Below are 17,624 nucleotides of genomic sequence, written 5' to 3'. Positions count from 1 at the left end.
GTCAAGGATGACGAAACACGTGTCGGCTGTTGTTATACAAACTTGAAAAATGCACAGTGTTCCCATACCACGTATCTAGTGCGTTTTATGACACCAGAGGATTTCCGCCCTGATTTGTTACCAAGGAATAAAGTGTTCTCACCTTGATCCTGTGATGTGCCGTGGTTTTCTTCTTCTCCTACATGGACTGTGACCTTTTTGGTTAACAGCGTACCACACCCTGTGGCTGGGTGTACTACCACTTGAGCACTCTATTCTGTCTAAATTAGACACACCATCATGAACTTCCGATATCCAGGACAATAGAAATTCTGGATGTGCGCACCGCTTATACACAGCCACAACTTGTTGACACTCTGGTAAAGGTGCCACCCGCCAAATTTAGAAATATCCACTGGCCCGGCAGACATTTCTGCCATTGGCAGAGACTTCTGTCACAGCAGTTTCTGTCAGTACATTGTACTTTGATGGATGGCTCCGGCAACATAACAGAGTCATACTGCAAATTAACAATGTGTTATTATTTTCAAAAAGAAAATCTCAAAGTGGGATTTTCTATAGACCATCTCCCTTCACCCGCCATTGGTAGTTTCCTCCGATGGCGAAGGGGGCCATTGAGCACTTTTCAGTGCTACTTGCCAACAGATTTTTCCTGAATGTGATGGGCATTGATAATCGTCAGTATGTCTGCCGTCTAAATTAGGTGGGTGGACATACAGCTAAACCTCTGGCCATTAGAAGGGTATGACCACAGCGGAAATGGGGTAGTCTCTGCCATCGTCAAGCCTATGGTCCATCCGATTTTAAATCAGGTAAGCAGACCATAATGTTGGTGGGGAGAGAACTTTCTTGCCATTCTGACTGAGTTCCCTGTCCACCTACGTTTAAATCCAGCCCTTAGTCTTTTTTGCTCCTAATGCATGCTCTCTTTCTGTCGGCACATACTAGTGCTTCAATTGAAGCAACCAATCGTCCAAACTAAATTATTTTCCCTGTACCTGAACTGCCCCCATGAATCAAACCAAGCATATTAACTTAATTTTGAGCCTCCTATTTCAAGTTTGTTCACATTTAGAGCATTTCAACTTTTTGAATTTAGTTTTTTACGTTTACTTACTTAATAATAGACTAATAATATTTAATTGTTGCGAACCAGTGGTTGTATTGCTTTTGCTTAAACTAAGAGGAAACGATGCCAAAGAATGCAGCACTCTTAGTCTGAGTAATGAATTTATTAAGGCACTTCCTAGATATCACATAAAAAGCACACAAATATATAAAAATAAGACTATAACTCAAATGAAGTAACACGTATGTGTATACAAGAATAATCACGGCAGCTAAGTAGTCACAGACAGAAATGTGCCATGCATCATCAGTGAGTATGTGTATGTATATATATATATATATATATATATATATATATATATATATATATATATATATATATGCTACATATTCAAGATTTAAAATGCATCACCATAGGGGGTAGGTTCATCATCCTCGCCTGCCAGACTGGGGAACCCGGTATCAGTCAAGGCAGGAGACCCCCAAATTGAGATCAAATGTGGAGTGTCCGCTCCACAGGTGAGTTCCTATCTTGGTGCCAAGTCTCTTTGTCTTTCATACTTTAAAACAAGCTCAAGGAGAGATTTCTAGAAAAACCCTCCCCTCTGTTCTGAAATTAAACGCAGACTGTACCTCATCTGAGTCAAAAACATGCAAGAGAGTTGGCCAGACTCCCATGCTTATTTCTGAGGCACAGCCGTAAATTCCTCTAATGAAAACGTTCTCAGCCTTGTGCACTTGTATCTAGACCGCATCCCCCATAATATGTTCCAGCATGGTATGAGAAGAGAAAAACAAGTTCTGTGTGGAAAACAGATTTTGTGTGAAAGAACTTCTGCACTGCACTGCCCTGCCACCGTAGTGGGGCACAAAACGAAATCACTCACACAGCATGATGGTCAAACATTGAGTTGGTGGTTAAAAACACATAACATTACAGTGGCGTAGGATGTTATTATGTTTTTAGGCTTTCAGTACAACTTGTGCAATATGAGCTTCATCTGTTACATAACTCCCTTTGAAAGTTGAGTAACACAACAAAGGGGAGAGCATGCAATCATCATACATTTATTATATTGTAAGTAATATAAATAAAATTGTGTATATTATATATTGGCAAGAATAACTTGGGTTAGGAAATTAAAGAATACTAGCTACACTATCCAAGAAGAGAATCTGACAACACCGATGAGTAACACATCTCACATGTGCATTGCCCACTATGGTGTGCAGTCTTTGTGTGTGCATTCTTACAGTAGTAAAGTAGATCTACTACTGCTTGCTTTATTTTAAAAGTGCCTCTAAATTGTCAAAAATGATTCCCCCTTTTCCCACCACTCCCTGATTCCTCTTATATTTACTGCTAAATAGTATACGTATGTGTGTGAATCACTGCCACCATGATGGAGATCTCCGTACAGAAAAGACGGTAGAGATGGAAATTTCGTACAGAAAAGATAGGAGCGCTATTAGTAGAGGTCTGTGGCCAGAGATCTATGATTTAGACAAAGTAGTGCTACTTTACATACTTGATTCCTGTAGTTGATGCATTAGTTCACTGTACCATCATATTTAAAGCCATTTAGCAGCTGATATTAATTTACACTAGCAGGAAAGACACGTTTCGAGTGTGATAGCAACTGAGAATATGCCTTAATTCAGTGCAGGTGTTTATAATTCTTCTATACAGAGTTGTCCGTTTTCTATATTTTCCAGGTTTTCACTACTCTGTTGTGTAAAACACCACTCATATATTGTAATGCATACATTACTGCATAAGATACCTTTGGATGTAGTTGAAATCTGAATAACTAGTACACCAGTGGCATAGCAGAAGCTGTGAAACACCACTCAGATTTTAATGCATACTTTACTGCATAAGATACCTTTGGATGTAGTTTAAATCTGAATAACTAGTACACCAGTGGCATAGCAGAAGGTGTGAAACATCACTCAGATTGTAATGCATACTTTACTGCATAAGATACCTTTGGATGTAGTTGAAATCTGAATAACTAGTACACCAGTGGCATAGCAGAAGGTGTGAAACACCACTCAGATTGTAATGCATACTTTACTGCATAAGATACCTTTGGATGTAGTTGAAATCTGAATAACGAGTACACCAGTGGCATAGCAGAACTGCCACAGCACTAATGTATGAGAGGAATAGGGGCTTCTTTTTGGAGAGTAAAGGGTAGACGTTATTGGCCCTTTACATCCATGGGCAGTGGGGCCTCTGCACCTGATGCATCTATGATAACTATGCCCCTCCATCTAATATCCCCTTAATGAATCACTTAAGAGGCTTTTCATGCTAAGCAGGTGCATTTGATGTGGCCTGATCTCGCGTGGAACGTGAATAAGTATGTGTCTGCTGCTCATCTGGACATAACGTTCTCCGGTGGTGTGTGCAAGGTGGAGTCTGGGGCAGCCCTTCAATGGGGTCCCACTCAGCCCAAGATCAATAAGTATCTGTGAGATTTGGAGAACTCAGGGGGGCCCTCATCACATTCTGCAGAAGGTTGCATTATTTGGCATTACGCCACTGCTGCTCATGAGACCTTTGCTAAACTATGTATTGAATGGGATGGTTTTAACAATAATATTTACAGTATCGACTGCCCAGTTGACTTCTGTACATCAACTGACATGCACTCGCACTCAGGAGGCCTTTGGCTTGTTAAATTACAACGAAAACAAACAAGTTTATTGTATAAATGTATGGAAAGTGTGTACTTGAAAATAGTTTCAAATCAGCTGTGCAACAATGACCAAAATAGAAAGACTGCTCACAATCTGTATTTAAGAGTGCAACAGCCCAGTGGTGTGTACAACAATGCCAAAAATCCCAGTATGTTGGTTGGCCATGTAAATAGGGGTAGCCCTCCTTCCTGGCAACTACTAGGGCTAATATTTGCACATTTCACAGAGATCCTCAAATTCTATGATTATCAGCCTGATTTAGATCTTGGCGGATGGAACACTTGGTCACAAACGTCCTGTTCGCCATATTGAGATCTCCGTAGGATATAATGGGATCATAATACAGCCGACATATACCTCATGTTTGTGACTGAGTAGTCCCCTCTGCCAGGATCTAAATCAGGCCCCATAATCTTTAACCATCTCTGGAACAGGGCAGTCTTGTGACATACCTTGATGGGAACCCTTCTTCACTCAGATGAACACAGGAGGCAACTGCACACATGCAGGTCACGAGGCCGTTGTACTCGGGTAGTATCCAGCAGTATTTTACGGAACGTCTGCAGTATTTTATGCTAGTTTTGTCTGTTATGTTCCTTGTTTAACCCAGTCCCAGCATTTTTGGAGATGTATTCATTCATGCTTTATGTGCTGCTTTGCACTGTCACTTTGCAGCCACATTGGAGCGTTTTGAAGCGTTTTTTAGCGCTTGGGGAAATGCAGCGGACGAGCATAGCCAAAGATAAGGGGGGCCGAGCTGGAGACTGCAGTGAGAGGAGTGAGCCAACGTAGAGAGTGGCAGAGGGGAAGGAGAACGGATTTTCTGGGAGCTGGAGAAAGGGAGAGAGTAAAGGTGGGGAGACTCGGAGGAGACACAGGAAAATGGGAAAACGAGCGGGGAGCTAAGGCATGAGGTGGACAGCGAATGAGCAGAGGGAAGTGGATAGAAAGAAATAGCGATGAGGTCAAGGCGCTGAACAGTGAAAGTGAGGGGGTGAAAGTAAAGACAGAAAAGCAAACTTCAAGGGGGGGGCAGAGGATGGAAATGGCATACAAGCGTGTCGGAAGGGTGGGGTGCTAATTAGGAGCGGGCACGAAGAGGAGTGTAAAGAGAGGAGGCAGCGGAGAGTTACGGAAGAAGCGATGAGCAGTGACCATTGTTACTAAAAAAAAATGCGCCTGTGTATTTATAATTTTGAGTTATATCTTTTTAACGTGTCGTGAGCGTTCCAAATTCCCCACGGGATTCAGGTAATTTCTGCCCTTGTTATTCTGTGCAGGAGCCCCGCGGAGAGGCGGTGGGGAGCTACTCGCCGAGGAGACGGAAGCAAGCGAGAGCCGCGCGCAGCCGGAGCGGTTACCGCGGGGGGCAGAGGTGAGCTCGCAGTGACTGGTAAAGTGTTGCATGTGGCGCTGGGGAGCATCGGGGGAAAAAACATGTAATAGAGCAGGCGCTGAAATGTGCAAAACATAAACCTGCTTCATGCGATGACTTCACCGAGAGCAGCCTTTTGCTCCCATCAAGATAGTTAATGGAGGGTGATTCAGTTAGAATTGTATTAACTCAGGTGGCGATTAATATGCAACAATGCTGCGCGTCACAAAATGCACACTTTATCCTCGATACATGTTTTCTCATTTGGGTCAGTTCAGTTTGGCTGTCTTGAATAAGCTGCTTTTCATAACCCCTCACCCCCTTCAGTTACTATATGTTGCTTTGTTTCTGTTTTATTACACCTGGGAAGATTTTTTTCTACATGTTTGCCTCAAAAGCAGAGCCTCAGCCGTAGAAAAAGTCTCTTAGTGTTTAATAAAGCCAACGATCCCATCGGACAACAGAATGTTGACTTGGTTTTGACGTAATGTTGTGTATTTCGTACTGTTCCAGCCTGCTGGGCCGAGGTTTGGCTGGAGAGATGCATTGGAAGAGCTGTCTCCTTCTGTGACGCGCTGTCTCGCTGCCGCAGTGGACGATTCCTCTTCAAAAATACTTCAGGAGGAACAGGAGCAGCAGTCGACGGCCTTGGGGTGGCCACTGAGCCTTGTGAGCCTTCGCCAAACAGTGCCCAGTGGCACAAAGCAGGAGGAGGAGCGACCCAGGCGAATCTTAAAGGCAAGCTGCTCGGTTTCAATCCATGTGAAATCAGTTTATGGCACCAGCTTTATAACAATACTTTATTTCGAGGTTAGAGTTTGATTCCCAAAGCTAGTCCTGTTAGCATTTACGTGTGTCTTATGTCGTGGGTGTGAATCTATGAATCAGTACTTTCTAGAATTATTTCTTACCTCTTACACATAGGTCTGTAGGTAAAACACTGCTGCTCACAGAAAACCATTTTTTTAATAAGATCTGAAAATCTAGTTTCCCAGGCCTAAGATAGGAGCAAAAAGCAGCACAACAAAGTTGTGAACTGGATTCTGGGTGAAACGGTTTGAAGACATTTAACTTGTGTCTTGAAAAGTCCACTGTTTCAATAATTGATAAACCTGTCACATCAAATGTAATTTTACAGTTGTCTGGCTAATATTTAATATAAGTGTAGCTGTAAAACTCCAAGTATTTTCATTCTGTTTCTAATTAGATTGAAAATTAAATGGGTTGGTGTGAAATTGGCCTATTTTATAATGTGACCAACTTGAGTTAGACAACTTGACCTATTCACATCTAAAAACTAGTATTCAAGGATTCAGAGATACTTTTTTTTTTACAGTTGTTTGATTCTTATTTATGTCTGGGTTGACAGCAGAATCATCTATAAACCCACTATACAAAGAGTATGCTTTTGTTCAGCCTCCTTCAACCCTTGTCTTATTTTCATCAGCCTAGTGAGGCCTTGTCGCTTAGACCAGCCCATCATGGTGTAGTTGTCTGATAAATCATTCCATTTCTTATTTACTGCTTCCGTTGCCCTGCGAGAGTGAATATTTCATATTCACACTTTTTTTTGTTAACATTTGCGGCCTGATTTAGATATTGGAAGATGGGTTACTCTGTCACAACAGTGACGGATATTCCGTCTGCTGAAATCTAAATCCCATTATTCCCTGTGTGAATTAAATTATGGCAGATGAGATATCCGTCACCATTCTGACGGAGTAACCCATCCACCAATATCCAAATCGGGCCCTTAATTTTTAATTGAGCCAAGCATTTTGCATACTTTTGTCTTGAATCATTTGCGAGCCAGAGACCTAACGTGGCCTTCTCATCGTTGTTTATCACACCACTTATACTACACCACTACCAAACCACCACCAATTCCTCACCACAATTAATACCACACCAGCAACATCACTAGCACCAATACTACAGTCATCAGTACCACCAGCAATACCACCAATATCATCACCTTCAATGCTAGCATCATATACCATCAATGCTATTTCACCACTACCACCAATACAACTGTTGGCACCAGTGCCACCACAATACCACACAACCATCACCACAGTGCCATCAGTATTACCATCACTTTCCATTACTAATGCCAGCATCATCATCATTACCATCACCACCAAAACCAGGCACTGGAAAACGAATGTGCCTGGATTTAACATGTTTTTGCATGGAAAAAAAATAATTTCTTTATGCTTGTATCTGCATGCATTGTCACACCAGACCTAGATTTATTGGCCATACCAATGCATATTACCCATTGTAACTTAGGTAAGAATGTTTTGTGGAAGGGGTGATCATGTTGGTAACACAGCTCCGCAGTTAGAACAGGCACAGGACGGGGCAGGGGTGCAGAAGAAATGGTTTACTGTGAAGCAGTTTAAATAGATAAATAAAACCCAGAACAGGTATTTTCATCGTTGCTCTTATAACGGATAATAAGCTTGTGGGGATACGCACCGTGGGATGCAGAGCTGTAGTACAGATGGTGGCTCCCGGCAGTGGTACCTCATTTTGTCTTCCTAGCAGATCGGCGATCCCTTTAAGAAGTACAGTTTGTTGTGGGTGGGGCTAGTGAGTTAATGGCCATGTAAAGTTTGTAGCAGTGAAGTAGGCAAGAAAATGAACGGACTGTGGACCCTACATTTGCTACTGTTCTTTGTCTATGTAGGCAATCTGTGGCCCATGATGAAAAGGAATTGTTCAAACCGGCCTCTCCTGGCTTTTAGTTAGGACTTGTCAGGTTTTATCCATTCATTTATTTGTATGTTGTCAGAAAGTCACAGCTACCAAGTCCATACTACCCTTACTTTGTGCTCGCAGGAAAGCAGTAGAAAGTGCCGGCGTATGCTCCATACTGAACATATTTTACTTTGCACCAGCAAGACTGCTGGAACAACGGACTTCGATGCAGGCCCACAGACCTCAATGTAAATGTAACTCACTAAATATGTTTCACCAAATATATACAGAGCTGGGCTGATAATGACTGTTTCCTGCCATGTTATCATAAATAAGGTTTTTTTTATATGGCGATTTTAAGGTTGTACCAGTACATTTATTTCGCGCCCCCTGTGTTGGAAAATTTGGTCCGGCTGTTCATATATTACTCAGCACTCTTCGAGCCAAATAATTTGATGCCACATTTATTTCTCTCTAGTTTTGTTCTGACATCATGGAAGAACTTGACACGCTGCTTCCACTGGCCTTGGCATGCAGAGGGGAGTCTCTTCAGGAAATGAGAGCATCCTTTGTGGAGGCCTGCTGCAAAGTAGCAACAGCTGTCTTGGCAAGACTGGAGATGAGAACCAGCGAAGTACCATCTAAAGGCCCTGTCCAGACCCTGCACGCTGCTCTCTCCTCAGCAGTGTACATCCACCAGCGTTTTACTCTCTATGAGGGCCTAATGGGAGAGTCAAATAAAAAGTAAGTTTCTGTTACAGTGGTCTGTCTGTCTAGCAAAGACTAGTAACGTCCTAGGCATCCTAGGTAATTAACCTGTCATATTACCACGTAGGTATATTTGCATCAGGGGCACACCTGATCTTATAAAATATAAAGTAATATCGTTTTTATTCAGCTGGTCTCTGGTCAATTTTGCTTGTAGGCTTCATCTTTGCAGTAGTTGTGTCGATTTTATGACAAAAAAAACATAACCTCTTCATCAGTTATCTGCTCGCCAGAAACATGTTTGTATGTGTAATTTGTTATTGTTGACTGGCACAATTTGGGTGATGGGGAGACTATGGTTATTGACTGTTGGTGGGAACGGCGTTTTTCGTACAATAAGGAACGTGATATGGTTAGAGGGTTGGAGGAGAACGGAGGAGGACAAGGTGGAGGGGATTTACTTTGAATTTGATGTTGACATCCATATTTTATTAACATTAATTTACGTATTTACTATGCACCGGGTGGACTTTATATTAGGAGCGACATGCCAGATCCTCGCACCTGCGGAACACAGGCGTTGCGAAGGAGAAGAAGGTGCTCTGCGAACACCAAGCAGCGCAACAGACTGAATAGCCACAAGACAATGCCAGATACAGTTGTGCTCTCACTAACTACGCATACGTGTAATAGGGGTTAACACAGCAACATGCATGGCAAAATAATAAAAATACTTACAAAAATTCTTGACTCACACAATTTCAGTAGACCAAGAACCATTGACAAATGTAGACAGTTACAGGAAAGAAACTGGGAATCTATTTCTGAAAAAAAAGGAATCAGCTCTGTTAATAAACGAAATTGATATCCTCTGATTCGAACGCCAAAGAAATGTACTGATTAAAACAGAAAGAGTATTCCACATTTCAGATGAAAAGAAGTCAAGGGACTGTCTTTGTTTCTGAACAGGTAAATGCTAACTATATCACAATACTAAAGTGGTTGTGTGATCTTACATGTGTCTACCTTAGATCACAGCTATTGGAAACATTGTTCTCATCGATAGAGCAGTTACTTTGAAATCAGTGTTTGGCTTACAGCGCTGTTACAATTGTGTTGAAAGCCCTACAAGATTTTGTTGAACTTCTCTTTATTAACGTTTTCAAAATGCATAAAAGTTATACTACTGTGTTATATAATATATAAGCCCTAAACAACCTCCAGCTACCCTTTGCCCACAGGCGCCACCATATCAATAAATGGGCAAGCAGGCATGTATTCTCAGCACTGTAGTAGGCACTTAAATTTAACTGCATTGAGTCCTTAGAGTATTAACACCACCTTCAGATAGGCAACTAAAATAGATGGAGGGCCCTCAGGTGTGCAGAAACAAAGCATGTGTTCCCTTTTTACCATATTTGAATAGCAAGGTTTATATTTACTCAAATTTGCGTGCTGAGTCCATAATATTGTGCTGGACTTACTATAGCATCATCATTTGCCAGAGTCTGTGGAACCAGAATAGTACTCCTGGCGTTGTCTTTGATTTGTTATTAACATTCTTTGCAACACATAACATCTAAAGTTACATTGCCCCACGAGCCCATGGCGTCCCTTCCAATAGAGCTGGTGTGACCCCCAGCAATATCAGGCTAAGGTTGTCCATAACAGAATATTCCGGGACCCCTCTGATAAATCTCAAAGCCTCCTTACAAAAGGTTAGATATATGCACATACCCATCAAATGTGTAGGAACGATCCCACTTCATCACATCTATTATACGTCTGAAATGCTGAAGGGTAAATCTTGTGCATGCCATGTGGTATGATGTGCCATATAAGCATGAAGCAGATTCCCTTCATTGTGTGCTTCAGGAGGCCCATAGTTCGACCCACTGTTTATCACTTAAGAAGTCTGCCAGGTCTGTCCCTGCATCTTCCTTGGCAAGCCCATGTGTGGACTTGCTGATCTGCATCGGATAGTTGCACATATATGAGATTTGTCATGATTCCTGTTGAAAGTTTCAGAATGAGTCAACTCCTTTGTGGCCACCTCTTTGTTGGATGACGCCAGCAATAATGCAGTCCAGCTTACATTCCTGAAAGAACTTGAGTTGCCCGAGTACAAAAGGTAAGACAGCAGCCCGCATCCCATCCTCTAATGATGCAGGTGAGAACTCAGTGTTTTAAAAGATGGGAAGGATGCCATCTGCCCCTAACTGGGATATGGTCCCATATCTCCAGCACCATCTTCACCGGAGTCAGTAAATATACAGTGCATGATCCGAATTTTGTTTCCAGCCAGGACAGGTCCCAGTGTAATGTACCTACCTGTCAATCAACAACCATTTATTATCTTCTCATGTTATTTCCTGAAGATGTGCAGCTTGATAATTCTTTAGAATATCTGGACATTCCAAGCCACCACATTCTTTGGGGGACATCAGCCTATTTTTATCAAGTCACTCTCCTTCCAGACGACACATATTTGATCAATTAGTTCTGCAGTTCAGTTTTTGGATGGAGACGAGCAGGGATTGAAATATGTATATGAAACAGGTGAAAATATGTATCTTTAGAGTGCTAGTACAGCTCAGCCAGGAGGGTAAAGCGGACACCGGAGAGGCCCATTATCCAGAATCTTGGTTCACAGCTTAGGTCATGTGGACACACACCACCTCTCAGTGGAATGTGAGAGATATAACCCTCAGCACTAAAGCTTAACTGGTACCTAGTTCAACTGATAATTCTGTGTAAGGTGCTTAACTCTGCCTCACGTAAATTATATATTCAGGACTTTTAATATTTATTTTTTATCCCGGAATCCAAATACCCTTTCATACTGATCAAGCAGCTCAAACAGAGTGGGTGCTAACTCCTCAGATTCTGTAAGTGTGAGCATTATCACATCGCCAAAGAAACCTGCTTTTGTGTATTTCCCCACCAAATGGGACTACACTGATAAATCCCGATCGTTAGTTCCTCTTGCTTTTAGGCCAGCACAGCAGTGGCAAGATCAGACACCTGTGCTGTGTCTCTCTTCCAGTAGAACATTTTCCAAATGTCACACCTTAATTCTGCCCTTCATAGACTGCGATATGTAACTCACCAATATCTACTCAGCATCTTGGAATCTAGAATGATCCTCAACTGCGGGTGATCTAATTCCTTCTTGGCATCAAGGGCCATCAACAGCATTGGTAAATCATTTCTCTTTGCCTTTTCCTCTATGAGGGCTAATCTGTTTTGTTTGGCCTCTCCTTTTTGTAACGTATAAATCCCACCTGTTCCAGATTAATTAAAAAAGGACTATAGCCTATTAGTTAGAATCTCAGTCAGTAAGGTGATTGGGCAAAATGACTCACACTCTTCCCAGAACCCATATAGGCCTTAATTCTTAAATTTGAGAGCTCTAAAAGTCGCTCCATTCATGTTGGGCTCCTTCAAGGGCTCAACACAGTTCCTAGTTACAGACTGGATTGCAGCCTTACAGGCAAAAATCTCTACTGTCTCTGGGTCTTCCTTACCGCCATCGCATAGTGCCTCAAAGCAGCTTTTAAAAAGCTCCTGTGTTTCTCTTTCTCTAGAGGCCCATTGCCTGGTTGACTTCCTGATATGTGTTCTCACTGTCTGCACATACTGTTGTCTTGCCAAGATTGGGCTCACATTGTTCCCTTTTTTGTTTTTTAGCTTAAGAAATATGAGCTCTGCTCTATCCGTACTAAGCACTGATATTTGTCCCCTCAGGATTGCTATTTTTAATTGATAGCTTTATCCCCTTTATCCCTTTTTCAACACCTTAATTTCCTCTAATAGTTTACTTTTTTCAAGCCATCTTTCTCTTTTCTGGCTAATCGTTGTTGATATGATTGTTTCCCATACTGTCACATTGAAGGCACTCAATAGGTTGCTAAATTCCTCTCTCCCTCTTTAGTCATCTTAAGATATTCTTCCATTTTCTGGACTATTCCAGCTATATAGAGTGGGTCATGGCATATGTCCATATCTAGGCTCCAGGTCGCTCTCAAAGTTCATGTATCCCTCTTGGCCCACTATACTTCCATCTGTGCAAGGTCAGGTAGTGATATTTTTTGCTTTGCTTGTTTCCTCTAGGTTGCTTATCAGCCCTTTTGTCAGAAACATATAAATCATATGGGAATAAGTGTACGTGGGACTAGACAGTGTATTTAATATCCTGTGGATGGAGGACCCTCCACGCATCTTTGCAGCCTGAGCCCCTCAACCACCTCTTCAGCCCGTCATTGCTCTTGTGGCTGCCTTCCCTTCTTTTTCCCACTCCTGTCCAAGTCAGTTGTCCCACACAGTGTTCATGCCGCCCGAACCCCCGGATCACCTCACCTGAATTGGCACATACTACCTCCTTGTGAATACCTCTCAGACACACATCCTGCCTACGGACATATACATTTAACAGGGTCTCGGCTGGTGTAGCATCTTTAATGGTACACTCAGAAATCTTCTCTCAGGTCTCGTCTCCTTAGGATTTAGTTAGTGTAGAGGCCCAGACTAAAGCTGGATTCCTTTATACCTCAGTCCGAATTAGTTCTTGTGTAGCAGATGAATCTCCTGGAGTAAGGATTTTTTGGGGTTGTGGGTTTCCCCATGTACCTCAAGAACCCCTCTGCCTTTTGTTAGGAAAATTTAAAACCTTCACATTAACGAAGATGAGCTTCAACATGCCTGTTTGTTTACCTTGCCTGCCCATTTTTTTATATCCTGTGTCGTCCTTCCCCTGCCTACCAAAAGTCTCTTCTGCTCTTCCAGAAAACCAAAACTTAGCCATTAGGGCAACACCCACCCCAAACCTGGCCCTCCGCCAAGCACCTAAATCCCAGAGACCTCCTCCTGTCTGCTCCTCTTCCAGATGTAGACTTATTTCCCTCATTGGTAGTCCTAAGTCTTGTTAGGTGCACTACCCATACCTCATCTGTCCTCTATCTCAGCACGCTCTGTCCTCTGCATTTAAATAAAGGGACAGTCCCTGTACATCCCTTCACCCAGTCTTACAGTATTCATGGTTTAGTGCTGGAGGCTCCTGAGTTGACGGACCCACACCTGGTGAACTCGCCACTCCTCTGGTGACTCCTTTGGGGACTGCCAGTCTCTCTCACTTCATTGTCACTTAGGGCAGTTTTGCTCCTTTGCTTCATTGCAGTGTTCCACCTGATCTATGTGCGAGGGTGTCGGAGTTCCCTATTCAGCTAGGGCATTTCTTTACAGGGGATCCTATTCAAAGTCATAAGCATTGAATTATTCCCAAATGCGTGCGGGGAACCCGGAGCACATAACACATATACATATCTATATATATATATATCCTTCAATAAATATAAAAAAGAACTCCAGGATTTCTGAAACTCAAAAAGAAAGGAGGCATAGATAACAGTACTATGTTTTATTAAAGAGAAAACTGTAATGAAAAGAACAGACATTTTGCAACCAATAGGCTGCATTCAGATTAACATGGTAAAGCAAATAAATGGCACCGTGCCATTAAGGCCTCAGAAAACCTCCAGTATCCCACCATGCCTCAGAAGTCAGAGAAAGGTGACAGTTAGGTGGCAGTTAAAACAGTTCTTTTTTCCAGCTCCTTCAGAAAGGATCCCCGAGCACTCGCTCCTTAGTGTTTTCTGAATAAAACTGATTTTTCTCACACAAATTCAAAAGAATTTGACTTCACTCGACGTTTTTAAGTACATGTTGTACTTTAAAACAATTTTCTGATCAGTCAAAATGCCATCTCTCTTCAACAAATGCCCTCCTGTGGGAGAAAGATGGCAATCTCTGACCCTCATTCAGTCTGCATTGCTTGTTTACCAACTTCTCATAATCCTGAGACAAGTCATCATTGTACAACCCTGTCAAGAAGAACTCTAAGGGACAGAGAGAATAGAAGACTTCATGCACTTCAAGAGATGGGAAAGGTGAGATCTTCAAGCGGCCTTCGGGGGTCAAACACCTCCTTTACAGAGCCCTCCTCTCTGGAACATCGAGGAAGATCAAAAGATAAACTACGTTCCTCGCCTCAGTCAACAGGCAGGAGTAAAGAAGTGCCTGCCTGTTCCCCGTCAGCATCGGGATCAACGCCAACAGGGCCAGACCACCAACCATTGACGTCGACAAGACCGACGTTGAAGAAGTCACCGGCGAGGCATGGGCGATCAGCGTCAGGAGCTCCTATCCAGTCAATGTTGCATATGTCTCCATCGAAGCACGGTCACTCGACGGCGAGACAACCTCCATCGACAGCTGCAGGCTCACCGTCAACTGATCTGACGCCACAAGATATGTCAACGCCACAGGATTCGCCGCCAAGGCAACCAACGTCAACTCCACCCGCTGAGGTTTTAATATCGACGTTGGGAGAAAGTCGACGTCAAGTATTGTCAATGTCGACTCAGAGTCAGCAGAGAGACAGACCCAGGTCGACGTCGCAACCAAGATTCTCGATGTCGAGAAGCAGATCTCTTTCCTCAGAGAGCAGATCTGTTCATGAAGAGATGGCGACAGGGGCAGGTAAGTCCCCTCTACAATCTCTGCATCTCCCTCAACGACATCGCACTCCAGGTTCAGATTATTCAAGAACCTATTCTCCCTCCAAAACACCTACACCTGCGCATACACCATTAAGGACACCACACAGGTCTAGGAGTCCAATCAGAGGGAAAACACCAAGTAAACACCTACATTCTCATAGATCTCCATCTAGATCTACACATACCAGTTCGCGGTCCAAGTCACAACACCACTACCCCTCCAGGTCTCGGAGACGGCTTAGATCTCCCTCTTGGTCTTCGACTTTTTGTTCTTCATAACTGACTACTCACCACTGCTGTCGGATTCCCCTCCACCTAGAGTTTTCCCGGTGGACGACTTGGTAACATTCAATGATGTCCTTATCAGAGGGGCGACAAAGCTAAACATTGACAATGGAACACCTGTCCCTACTTTGTCGAACATTTGTTAAACTCTTCATCACAGGATTTTTTCAGACCACTACTGCCTTTAGTACCTGGCCTCCTTGAACCAGCCATATAGACTTTTCTGACTCCAGCATTTGTTCGAGCTGTACCATCAAGGCTCCAGAGGCACCTGATCAAGACCCTTTGTTCCTCCAATCAGATCCTCCCCCAGATTCAGTGATTGTGGCAGCTGCAAAATTGACTCATGCCACTACTTCATCCTCAACGACCACCAGATAAAGATAGTAATCAATTTGACTCGATGGGGAAGAAAATGTGGTACACCACAGCATCATACATGAAGGTATCCAATGCAACGGCGTTGCTTGGCAGGTACGACAGGTCTTTGTGGGACTCTCTCTCTACATTTTCACAGAAACTGCCTAAAGAAGACAGGCAAGATTTTCAGGAAACTTTAGAAGAGGGTGGTCTAGTGGCAAACCAGATCATTAGCGCAGTGGCTGATGCTTGCGATCTCTCCGCTCGTGGTTATTCTCATGGCATCACTATGAGACCTTTATCATGGCTAAGGCTTACAGGATTGAAACCTGAAGCTCAGCAGAGAATATCAAATCTTCCCTTCCACAGATAGTCTCTTTACGGTACACACACAGATGAGGAAATGGCCAGAATGAAAACAGAAGCAGCCACTCTCAAAGCTGTGGACCAGGAAAAACAGAAAAGTTCAGAAGAAGATACAGGCCCTATGACCGACGTCATGTGCAACAGAGGGTTCAAACCCCTCACTAGGTACCACAACAACAACAATATGGTCGGTCACATCACTATCCTCGATGACTGGGAAGAGGGAAAAATGCTCCCTGTCCTTCCGCTTCCTCCTAAAAAGGGCAGTCAAAACAATGAGTCCCAGCTTATCTCTTCTCTGTCTCCCGCTCCAGTTGGGGGAAACATTACCAAGCATTTAAAAGTGTGGTGCGAAATAACAAACAACAAATAGGTCTTGAACATTGTTCAGAATGGTTACACACTCAAGTTCAAATCCCCTCTACCAGAAGTGCCACCGAAAGCAACATTCCACCATCAACACAGTTTGTTGCGAAAGGAAGTAGACATGCTACTTCCAAAAGAAGCAATAGAGGAGGTGCCACTCTCGCAATGGGGCACAGGAGTCTATTCACATTATTTCCTCATCCAGGAAAAAGGGCCGTCTCAAGAATACAGACAATCTTAGATCTAAGACAACTGAACAAATTCATTCAAAGAAAAATTCAGGATGCTTGCTCTTCATCAGCTTTACCCCCAACACTATCAGGGGGGGACTGGAGGTGCTCCACAGACCTTCAGGATGCCTACTTCCATATTCCAATCTCAAGGAAACACCGGAGGTATCTGCGCATCAGGGTAGCATCCAAAGCATCCAAACACTACAAGTACAAAGTCTTGCCCTTCAGCCTAAAATCAGCCCCTCAAACATTCTCGAGATTCATGGCAGTAGTTGCTGCACATCTGAGAAAGAAGTGAATTTTCGTTCATCCATACCTAGACGACTGGCTGATCAAAAGTGCCTCTCCAGAACTAACACAACAGCATTATCAGGTTTGCCTCCAAACTCTGCAAACCCCGGCCTCACAGGTCAACATCAAAAATACACACAGATACAAAGATCAAAGCATCAATTATCTAGAAACCACACAAGAGTATCCTTCGTAGGAAGGGTTATACTAAATTGACATTAAATGTCAAATTCTCCTTCTCACTCATCAGCCAGACAAGCAGCATCACTACCAGGATCAGTGGCCTCCTGCATTTTCACTGTGCCCAATGCCAGGCTGCACATGAGACCTCTACAGCAAGTCCTGGAAGATTAGTGGTCTCAATATTTCAGTCAATGGGACGACAGGATACTCCTCACAAGGGACGTCAAACAATCCCTCCGATGGTGGATGCAGGAACAGCATTTACTGATAGGAGTTCCTTTTCACCAAGAACTTCCAACACAAACTTTGATCACAGATGCTTTCTCTCAGGGTTGGGATACTCACATGGGGGCCTTACAAGTTCAGGGCCTGTGGTCCAACAAGGAACAACTTTATCATATAACCATGTTGGAACTCAAAGCA

The 17,624-nt window shown here is 43.1% G+C and overlaps 1 protein-coding gene across 2 annotated transcripts in view; it reads left to right on the top strand.

Moving 5' to 3' along the window:
• KIAA0825 (KIAA0825 ortholog) overlaps positions 1–17,624 on the top strand; it is a 2,111,807-nt gene that overhangs the window by 613,625 nt on the left and 1,480,558 nt on the right. For both annotated transcript variants that reach the window (XM_069225418.1, XM_069225426.1), the window contains exons 7-9: positions 5,055–5,149; positions 5,663–5,887; positions 8,331–8,596. In XM_069225418.1, coding sequence (XP_069081519.1) covers positions 5,055–5,149; positions 5,663–5,887; positions 8,331–8,596 — 586 coding nt within the window. The remainder of the gene's footprint in view (positions 1–5,054; positions 5,150–5,662; positions 5,888–8,330; positions 8,597–17,624) is intronic.

This window comes from Pleurodeles waltl, chromosome 1_1, assembly GCF_031143425.1.
Source record: "Pleurodeles waltl isolate 20211129_DDA chromosome 1_1, aPleWal1.hap1.20221129, whole genome shotgun sequence".
Lineage (NCBI taxonomy): Eukaryota > Metazoa > Chordata > Amphibia > Caudata > Salamandridae > Pleurodeles > Pleurodeles waltl.
This window is presented reverse-complemented; position numbering and strand designations above follow the sequence as displayed.